General features: G+C 34.6%; 2 protein-coding genes across 20 annotated transcripts in view; both read right to left on the reverse strand.

The window, feature by feature from the left end:
* LOC126706411 (uncharacterized) overlaps positions 1-1,710 on the reverse strand; it is a 38,144-nt gene extending 36,434 nt beyond the window's left edge. For 4 of the 18 annotated variants that reach the window (XM_050405850.1, XM_050405847.1, XM_050405849.1 and 1 more), the window contains exons 1-2: positions 1,322-1,487; positions 612-936 (exon numbers count right to left, since the gene is read on the reverse strand). Coding sequence is in view for 13 of the 18 variants with exons in the window: in XM_050405844.1 (XP_050261801.1) it covers positions 1,322-1,508 (187 nt within the window). In the remaining 5 variants the exon portion in view is untranslated. Of the gene's footprint in view, positions 1-354; positions 449-611; positions 937-1,321 lie in introns of all 18 variants that reach the window. The other 14 variants (XM_050405844.1, XM_050405834.1, XM_050405833.1 and 11 more) reach the window with 11 other exon arrangements.
* Positions 1,711-4,700: 2,990 nt separating this feature from the next.
* Positions 4,701-8,016, reverse strand: LOC126706292 (mediator of RNA polymerase II transcription subunit 20a-like). Of its 2 annotated transcripts, XM_050405694.1 has the most exons (6): positions 7,840-8,016; positions 6,869-6,970; positions 6,624-6,766; positions 6,362-6,540; positions 6,136-6,225; positions 4,701-5,039 (listed from the first exon to the last, which is right to left on the reverse strand). In XM_050405694.1, the coding sequence occupies exons 2-6, from the start codon at positions 6,880-6,882 to the stop codon at positions 4,797-4,799; spliced, it is 669 nt and encodes a 222-aa protein (XP_050261651.1). In that variant the 5' UTR covers positions 6,883-6,970; positions 7,840-8,016; the 3' UTR covers positions 4,701-4,796. The 2 variants fall into 2 exon arrangements, with proteins under 2 accessions (XP_050261651.1, XP_050261652.1); XM_050405695.1 differs by lacking the exon at positions 6,362-6,540 and having other exon boundaries at positions 7,840-8,004.
* Positions 8,017-10,765: the final 2,749 nt, after the last annotated feature.

The raw sequence follows: 10,765 nt of genomic DNA on the forward strand, positions 1-10,765 counted from the left end.
CGCCGCACCTATAAGGCCCAAATCAATCAATATTCCATTTGGGTCTATACTCTGCACCCCATTGCATTAACCACATCAGTTTGCAAAATCACAATGTCAATAACCATTTGTAAAATACACAAACACAGAAGCACATAACCAAAAAATGACCTTTTTTTTTTGTTCTTCTAGACACAAGTATATTCTATGAAAAGTTTGAGCTCAATATAGCTAATGATGATGCCCAACAATTTGGTATTGGGTGCAAATGTATATTATTAAATCAAATATGGTTACAGAAGGAATTAAGAATATAAGTGAGTTCGATTAATAAAGTCTGTCATCGTCGAATAAAGTCTTGATATCAAATCTCACCTAAACTAAATAGAAATCATTGCTGTATTGGTACGATGATAAAAAGGAATCCATAGAGCGAAAGTCATAGGTTCAAATCCTATCGTATCTGATTCTACAGAAACATAATAAAACCACGTGGGGTGTGTTCAACTTCGATGTACAATATATCTTTCAGAAAGTCAAAAAACTAAACTAAAACGAACAGAGAAACAAAGAAGAAGAAGAAGAAGAAGAATGTGATTAAAGAGAGACTAGGAAGGTGGCGAAGGCTTTACCTGTTACCCTTAGATTGTCTTGTGTGATCAGAAGCAGAGCAACCAATAGTAGAGATAGAGAAAGAGGAGAGTAAGCGGCCAAAATTTTGTGTCTCTATCAAACCGTGCTATTTATAGGGGCCGGCTCCCCTCCCGTTCTCTCCAATTTTTTAAATGGATGAAAGACACGTGTTAAGTGAAAGATCTAAGGGCAGAAAACGAAGCCACCTAAAAACCCAATTTATCTCTGTCAACCAAACCTCTCAAGCAACCCATCTCCCTTAGTAAGCCCATCAGACCACCGGCAACTTCCCATGCCAGACCCACTGCCGCCTATACACCAACACTGCAAACAGATTCCAAATGTTTTCCTTTAAAAGTTTGGAAATCTATAATTTTGGAACTGACAAACCCTTCAGAGACACCAAATTTACAAACCCATGATTCGTGTTTCTTTCTTCATTCATTTCGTCTTCTTTTGCTTTAAAATTTTTCGAACATTAGGTTTTTTCTTTTTGTCCACTTTCTATGACTTTCATAATTGCCATTCAACCTTTCATCCTATTGTACTGTTTATTGTTTCTTTGTATTAATTTAGTACAAACCCACAAAAAAAGCAATTGAAGCTAAAGAGAATGTGAGTTACAAAAACAAACCAAGCGAACCCAACAAACAATTTTAAAGCCAAAGGAAAGAAATTGAGAAATGGGAAAAGAAGAGAAGGAAATTACGTGGAGGGAGGAAACAAATCCTGAAGAAATTTTGGTACTGGGTAACTGGGGATTGTCCTTGAAAGCGGTGAAGCAATCTGAGAGAAATTTGTTGAGGTCTAACCTGGTGCCTTCCTTCAAAGTGATGAAACAGTCTTGGCAGTGGACAGCAACGGCATTGGTGCATGGGCGACAGTGGGTCGGCCATGGGAAGTTGCCGGTGGTGCGATAGGCTTACCAAGGGAGATGGTTGCTTAAAAGGTTTGGTTGAGAGAGAGAGAAATTGGGTTTTGAGGTGGCTTTGGTTTCTGCCCTTAGATCTTTCACTTAACACGTGTCTTTCATTCGTTTTAAAAATGGAGAGAACGGGAGGTTTTGTAACGGGAGGGGAGCCGGCCCCAAAGAAGAGCTGAGGTCCCCGCGTGTATTATAATTTGTTTGGGCGTACGAGGTGTGTGAGGGGCATGGAGGCGGCATGCCGTGCATCATATACAATATTTCTTTCTCTCACATGGAGGTAGACTCCACGTGTGTCGGGTCTATCTCCATGTGAGAGGGAGGTGTGGGGTCTACCTCTATGTGAAAGAAAGAAAATATACATCTGATATGTGATGTATATGATGTATTTTCTAGAGAGCATGAGATGAGCGAGAGCGTTTGACAAATAACAATTACCCTCCTCAAATTCTTCAATTCCTTACTCTAAAGGTTTTTACTTTCTACTCTAAATTACCTCCTATTCCCTCCCCTCCCAACAAATAAATGAAAATAATTGGGCCTATTACAGCTCTCCTTCCTTTTATATTTATGATGAATTCTACCATGAATATAATCAGTGAGATCAATCATGATTCAGTAAAAGGAGGAAGTGTCACATCACCATACTCCAAGAGCACAAATTTTTTTTTATTTTTTTATTTTAAGAGTAATGATAGTCACACATTCTTTATTACGTACTCACTTACTACCACATAGACTAAAAAACACATTTTCAAAAGGGAGTGTATGCCTATGTGCAATAATATTTTTTGTAATTTTAATGTAGGTTGATTTATTAAAAAAAAATTAACTTCATAATTAAATTGGTTTTTATATATATCATAATTTAGTTTATCTAGACTTAAGTTCATACCAGTTTTATGAAAGAATATATTCATGAAAATACTGAATTTAAAGTTCTTCTTTTGTTTTGTTTTTAAAAAAAATATGGATGTGAAAATACAAAAATTTAAAACTCATTTTAGGGAATGTACATTTGAAGTAATAAAATTAGTATTTTTATGAGAATACATCTTATCTCATTTTAAATTAATTTCTAAATAAATAAATAAATAAAAGAAAAAGAAAAAAAGAAGAAGGTATATACTACTAACATACCCTAAAGTTTGGACGAATACCAAACAACTCCAAAACAATTCAAAATTGACCAATTTGGTCCCTAAAGACCACTTGGTCCCTAAACATCGTCACCCTCTATTAGTTTCTTTCTCTTCTCTCTGTGATTCTCTCATCTTCGTCCCTCTCTATTACTTTTCTCTCTTCACTCATCCTTCTCTCTCTAATCTCGGTTCTAGCATGACCCTTGGAGTAGTCCTATTTCTTTGAAAGAGTTATATCCGAAATTGTTTGCCTGTGCAGTGGTTCAAGAAGCTCTAATTTCTTATAAGATTTTATATGCACTGGATGAGGGAGGTAGGAGTTGGAACTTAAATTTCCCTCATGAATTTAATGGTTGGGATATGGAGAAATTTTACTCTTTCTTTGAACATGTTTTTGCCAAAATTCCAAGGGGGGAGGGTGATGGTCTAATTGGCAGTTGAATCATAGTGGTATTTTTTATATGCGTTCCTTTTATAATTCTTTATTGAAAGCCCCTTCTGTTTCCTTCTCTTGGCAGAGTATTTGGTGTGTTAAGGTACCTAAAAATGTGTATTTCTTTTTATGAACTGCTACTAGGAGTGGTATTCTTACAATAGATAACCTTATTAAGAAGAACTTGCCTGTTGTTAATTAATGTTGCCTATATTGGTATGATGAGAAAACTGTTGATCATCTTTTACTCTGCTCTAAGAACTTGCATATTTTGGTTGGATTTAGACAAATTTTTGCTGAAATGTTAAATTGGTGAGACTAATGTGAATGCTCTAAGCTAGCCAAACACACAAGCATCTATAATTTGCTCTACTTGATGCCTGATGTCTTTTGCTTCTCTATTCTAGCTTGCATCTCAAAGCTCCAAAAGTCTATATTTTTTTCTCCCAAATTAGAGAGAAAACCCCACTTTTTCATTTTGCCTATCTATTTTTTTTAAATACATTTTCTAATAGACACTATCATTGCCTTTATTTTATTAAATAATTGTTTTCTATTTTATTAAAAAAAATAATAGTGTTCAGTCTATTTTAATGATTTTTTTAATTGGTGTGAGAAAGAGATGACTGAATATTTTAATCCTAAAAAAGAGTTTACTTTAAGTTAAAATGATCTCCACACCAGGAAAGTCACTGTAACTCATCCAAAAAGATTTCCTAAGATAGACTATTGGAGCTTAATTTTTGGGGTTCACAATCTAAAATGAAGAGGATTCTGGGTTTGCCTAGTCTATTGGGGATACTCTTCCAATGTCTGTCCCAGTTCATTGTTTGTGGCAACATTGCTTTCCTCAAAGCATTTGCACAGCTAAATCATTCATTCGAATGACAAAATGAAAAGTGTAGATTCACAAATATCTGGTAAATGATTGTACCCACTAAGGCCAAGCCAAGATGTTGCTATTAGGTAATCAAGGTGGGAGAGCTTGTGTACTTAACAACTTCCATCTAAACCAACTGCAATCTTGTAGTAATTCTAGTATGTTCCATACCCAATCTCTATTCTCTTGCACCTCTTCAAATGAGATAAATAGAGCAATAAGCACTAGAATAATTTGATCTATGCCAAATGCTAATATAACACAAAAACTTATTTTTGCTACTTTAATATAGCATTTAACAATACACCCTCCATCAAATAATTTTAACATTACAGGTTTACAAAACCTTAAAATGATATAAACGACCTATAAAAAATCATTTAATTTCTCTAAACCCAAAACTTCTCTCTCTTCTCTCTCGTATTGAAAAAAGAATATTTTTTTTTACAACATTCTACAGTACCCTTCTACTAAACCCAAAACTTCTCTCTCCTCTCTCATATTGAAAAAAGAATAATTTTTTTTACAACATTCTACAGTACCCTTCCACTAGTAGAAGGATACTGTAGCGTGTAAGAAAATTGGGATTTGACACATCTCATAAAGTATGGTTTTGGTACTTGGTGTGCTAAATGCTAAAAAATTTAGCATTTGGCACAATTGCTCTACTCTTATTAGTTTAAAAGCAAGCAATAATCAAGCAAAGCATCAATTAAAGCCTTAATCTTTGATTTTCTTTCACTTAAACAGCAAAAAGGAAGCAGTCATACATGTAGCATACATGAACAAATCTTTTATCATTTCCTAATTTCTCACTGACTGTACTGCTTGCACTGTTGCAATTAGTTGTGCCATGACAATAGCATACTGAACAGCTGTGTGTTGGGAAGTATAGTGGTCTGCGAGGCCATATTCTGCAAAATTTGGTTCTATATGCATAAATTGTCCTGGTAATGATCTCTTTGATACAGCTTCTTGCCATATCTCAAGAAACTCTCCCATGATTTGCCTGGCTTTCTCCATAGAAGAAATGGGAAGATACTCAACCTGCATGGAACAAATGAGTTCCATCAAAACAGATTATTGTTCATAAAACACCAAACAAGCAAGAGTCACTAAATTTTCAAATTGCATGACATTCATCAGTGGATACTTTTCCTTGGGGCAATAAGTAATACTTCAAATCTTTCTAGAGGCAGGGAGTCTGAAAATGGATTTATTTCAGTGAAATCCATCTGAAAGTTTCAAAAACTAACCATTCAGCAGATACGAGTAACCCAACATAGCGCACACTTCGTACAGTCACCAAGATGTCAATCCTACATATTAACCACCGCTTAGGACTGGTGGTATATGCTCATATTCAACTTCACCTTGCATTACTATCTCTATGTCATAATCAGATCGAGGTTACCCAAAAAGCCCCATTTTTTTATATTAGTTACTTACACATGCAGCCAATGGGGCTTTGAACGTATAACTTCAACCTCCATCCATTATTGTAAAAGAAGGAAGTGTGATTTGCCGATTAAGCCAGAGCTCATTAGTAAGGTTACCGAAACAACCTTAGCAACACATTACACTGCCTATTTCCATAAGCGCCTGTTGTGAAAAGACTTGAAATGCCATATCTATATCATGTCCTAACCTAAACCTCACTTTGCACAACCATTCAAAACCAAAATAAAACATTTAAATAATAGAATTTTCCTCCAAACCAGTTTAGAGGAAAATTCATCCAACCTACTACATGGTAACCCAAATGGGCATCCACATGTACAGTTTCTCACATGACCTATTTAAAACTCATGTGACTTGTTTAAATGATTTAATGCCATATGATTAAAATGCACATGGATGGTCTTATGAACAATTATGAGGAAAACCTTGTCCAAATCAAAATGCACTCTCCACAGTAACAAACTCTATACATTTCCATTCATCACTTAAAAAGCAATAATGCATCTTATATATGGCACATCATGTCCATGAGATACCCCGAAAACCCAAGGTCCAATGCTGTGGTGAATGGAACTTGAGACCTCCGAAATTATGCCACATCCTTCAAGTCCATTGACCACCGGATGTTCCCAAAGGGACAAATCAAACAATGTTAAATATGAAAGATAGACACCAAATTTACCTCCATAACTATCCCTCTCAAATTTTCAGAATGAGTAGGAGATACTTTTCCCACTCGCAATTGAAAGTCACCAAGTTGATACTGAAAGCCCTACACACATATCCATTTTGGTTATAAAAGGGAAAAAAAAAATGTATCACCAAAAAATTTAAAGCAAAAAACAAAATTTGAAATCTGCATTAAATTAATTATGGAAAAAAGAAGGGGGGGGGGGGGGGGTACAAACATCAAAATTAAGGGCAATGCGAGTTTTGTATGACTGAAGCTTCTCCATAATAGTCTGAATAGAGGAATCAGCTTCAAGAACAATTCGTTGGCCACGGATTATGAAGTAGTACTTGTTTGGCTGCTCTGGCACTGATACCCCTAGAAAATCTCGTGGGAACTCGGCCGCCAGTGATGGCTCTGGTAGTGGTGGAGGAGTGGAGTAATTATGTAATTTCACAATTAAAAACAAAAATAAAATGGAATGAAAAAGAGGTATATACCTCGGGTATGGGGTTTGTACAAGGTGAGAGTGGCTTTCCACCTGCCTTGTTTGAGGCCATTGATGCTCTCCACACACTGCGACACTTCGCTCAGTATTTGGCTATTCACCGTGCTTCCCGCATTTGGCTGCCAATGCAATACCCTACAATACAAATTACAGTGCCCAAGTTAACAACAACTAACTATTTATTTTCCACAACAACAAAAAACACACATACAGACAGATTTTCATTATTATTTTTACCATTTGAGTGGCATGGCATCTGTGTGGTCTGGAGCCTGGCAGGCAAAGACAGGACGAGAATGAGGTTCTGTCAAGGAAGTAGTCGTTGTCAGGAACGGGATTCTGCAGGATAGATGAGAGGGTTCCGTGGATTGGATCATTAAATCGGATTGAGGATCATAAGAATTAAGATGCTACTTTCTGTTTATGTATGTGTGTATGTGCGTGAAAAAAGAAATAACAATAATCATAATTCATAATATATGTTAAAGAATCATTTTCACAAAAAAATAAATTTGGACACACATTACTTATAAAGGCAATAATGCCAAATTACAAATACATGAACATATAACAAAGTTCAAAATTAAAATTAAACCATAAATATACATAATGTACCAAATAAACAACATATACCAAATAACAATGTTTCCAACCATTTTCCATAATAATAAGCTTCTTGTTCAAATCCCATTTTAGTTTCTCTTACCAGCAACCAAACCCAACTAACTAGACATACATATCTAAACTAAATACTTAATTTAAAGCAAAAAAAAAATCTGTTTTGCTGCCGAAAAAGCTGAAGGAAATGAAAAAATGACCAAGCATTTTTATTCAAAACCTTGGTTTAGTTTCTTTTTCTCATCAACCAAACACATACATCACCAATATATAGCATATTCTCAGCAACAAAAATGACAGCTATTTCTCAGAGGAACATTGACAAACATGTAGTGCGCACAAGATCTTTAACAAAAACCCAGTATATAACTGAGAAGAGAGAAGTCAGAATCAAACCCCCCAAGTCCAAAATCAAAATCAAGCAAAACCCAGATGAAACCAATAAGAAAAAACGACAAAAAATGACCTCAAAATTTACCATTCGGTTGGCTGGGTTATAACTTATAACAAAGGCCATAGGTTATGTTGTTTTAGTAATGATACAAGTGTGTGTAATGAAGAAAGATCTAGAGTGAGACAGAGAGACACACCGAGAGAGTGAGATAGAGAGATGATTCGGCAGAAATCAAAGGGGTTGCGTTGCTTGTTCCTGTCTACTCCTATTGAATGAGAATCGAAGATGGGCCAAAATTTAAGCACACAATAATATTCACTTCATGCCATACCAAATAAAATTGAAAAGACCTTTTAGACTTTTTCCTTCTTTCTCAACCCTCAAAATTTACATTATTCTACGTTTCTAATTTTTTAAACATTATTCCACGTTTCTAATTTTTTTTTTTAAATTAAATATAAATAAATAAAATCTAACATCCACACAACTACCTTACCTCTTTTTTTTTTTTTTTTTTTTTTTTTTTTGGAAAAACACACAATTATTTTTTAAAAGATTACTTCTTCTATTTGAATCTCAATGCCTCCACGTGAGAGTTGTAAAAAACTAATTAAAAAAAAACACAGCCGATAATTTACCCCCAAAAAAATTAAGAATTTCTCGTCGTTATCATCTAGCCATTTCAAATTTTCAATGTTATCCCAAAAATAAAACATCTCGTCTCACCATCTTTATTGTCCCAAAATATTATCCTGTTTTTAAAAATAAAAATCATTAATTTATTAATGTTCCTATTATACCCCTATTAATTTATTAATTCAATTTTTTGATAAATTTTTTTAAGGGTAGTTTTGAAAACATATACATTTTTAAAAGGTAGACAAGACAATAAATGATGTTTTCTTAAAAAAATTGACTTTTCAAACAGGACAAAAAAAAAAAGGTACGGAGGGAGTAATTAATGTTAGGGTACTTTTTTTTACACCTAATTTTATTTGTGTACCACCTATTTATTTTCAAAACACCACTAATAAGTTATTGGGTTTTCCCAAATATTTTTTACTCTATTATTATGTTAATCACAAATGTTTCATATCTCATTATCTAAATTGGGTTATGATATAAACTATCACAAAAAGCCCCAAAACTCATATTTTATCCAATTTTATTAGCATATTATATTTAAAACCCAAGAATACTTATACTTGGCAATATTTGAGAAGCCCATGATTCAAGTCCATGGCAAAACAATTTTATCAATGGAATTCAAATCCGTGATCAAAACCCATGATTTAAACTCATAGCAATTTATTTATCCAAAACCCAATTCTCATTGGTAACATCAAAGCCTAATTTTCATTGGCAACATCAAAACTCAATTCTCATTGGCAATATCAAAGCTCAATTTTAATTGGCAACATCAAAACCCAATTCTCATTGGCAATATCAAAGCCCAACTTACGTTGGCACTATTTAAAGTCCAATTTTCGTTGGCAACATCAAAACCCAATTCTCATTGGCAACATCAAAACCCAATTCTCATTGGCAACATCAAAAACCCAACTTACGTTGGCACTATTTAAAACCCAATTCTCATTGGTAATATCAAAACCCAACTTGCGTTGGCACTATTAAAAGTCCAAGCTAATTACTTGGCACTATTCTACTAAAAGCCCAAAGTTATTAAATACTCGGTAAAATACTATATCATAATTATTTCACTTAAAAGTCCGATAATAAACAATACTTTAAATTCTTAAACATATTATTACAATATTACAAGCTCATGGAATTTATGAATTATCTATTCACCCATGGCAATCGTCTTGTAAAAGCCCATGGAAAGTTATGATTGTTAGACCCATGACATATATTTATTGTTATAAACCCATGAAATACATGGACATCATTTGCATCGCAACATCCATAATATACGCCTTCGACACTCATGGTAAACATTCAAACCCACAAGCTCATCATTTAAGTTATGATGCGATTATTAGAAACCATGAACATTATTGTAACATGGAATTCATCAAAGTAAATAGTATTTACAAAAGTATTTTGAAACTTGTCCTATGGTTTCAAACATTACAACTAATTGCTCAAAGGTCCATTGTAAGTATTTATGAAAAACCCAAAAATATTTACTAATAAAATCAATAAGGAATGCAAGTCCATGGCAACATGTGCACACAACCCAACCCATGTGAGCAAGCCCAAGCAAAAAACACAAGCAACTAACCAAAAGGCAACTAGAGACTCATACAAGGGAACCAAGCCTTTGAGAATGGACTAAGGGCTATCCCATCAATTTTCTGCCACCATCTGCCTGACGTGAATAATGCCCAAGGGTTGTCATATTAGATGAAGTCAAAAGGATGAAGAGACTCCATGATCTTCCTTAAAACTGCACCTCCAGCGGAAAGGGAGCTGAAACCAAATTATCCAAACTTCAACAAATTGATGCTATAAATGTTAAAAACGATCAAGACCTGATTCATGTACCAAGCCCATGAATACTAAAAGGGAAAATTTGGGAACATGTGGTTTGGAGGGCATAAAGGGATCTCTAGCGGAACCCCCTAAAGTAGACTAGAACTTGACACCTGGCTTGGGGTGTTGAAATCTTACTTCTTGGGGGACCAAATCTCAGTTTGCAGTATTAGGATTCATTCTTGATACACAATAATTAAAGCTCAGCCCCGAAAATCTTAGCACTTAATACAAAAAGCTCTAAAATCTCATCATTACCCAAAGAAGCAAAACAATCCCTCAAAGTGGATTTTCCTACTTTTGATCAAAAATCTCAGGAAAGTTAAACCTTGATTTCGTCATCCTTGATGAGTCATGCATTTTTGGATTCTTGTCAATCAATGTTTCTCTAAAACTCCATTATAAAAACATACACACCTTAGCCCACTGGAGGAGGAGGAAGCCTCTTTAAGAACTTCTGTCATTGACTACATTTTGAAGAAATTCAACCCCTATTAAGCTTTCTTTAAGCTCCCCAAGCTCTCTTGAGCTCACTCACAACCTTTCTCAGCCTATAGTCACCATAACACCAACATTCACCACCTTGCTTACACCTTCCTACTCCATAAACGTCCCATAACTGACCA

This window comes from Quercus robur, chromosome 11 (assembly GCF_932294415.1).
Source record: "Quercus robur chromosome 11, dhQueRobu3.1, whole genome shotgun sequence".
In the NCBI taxonomy this organism is placed as follows: domain Eukaryota; kingdom Viridiplantae; phylum Streptophyta; class Magnoliopsida; order Fagales; family Fagaceae; genus Quercus; species Quercus robur.

Excerpts from the sequence above, each read along its gene's own strand:
- LOC126706292 (XM_050405694.1), bottom strand. Across the intron at positions 6,226-6,361 it reads GCATTGCCCTTAATTTTGAT|GGCTTTCAGTATCAACTTGG; the intron begins GTTTGTACCCCC and ends ATATGTGTGTAG. Across the intron at positions 5,040-6,135 it reads TGAGAGGGATAGTTATGGAG|GTTGAGTATCTTCCCATTTC; the intron begins GTAAATTTGGTG and ends TGTTCCATGCAG.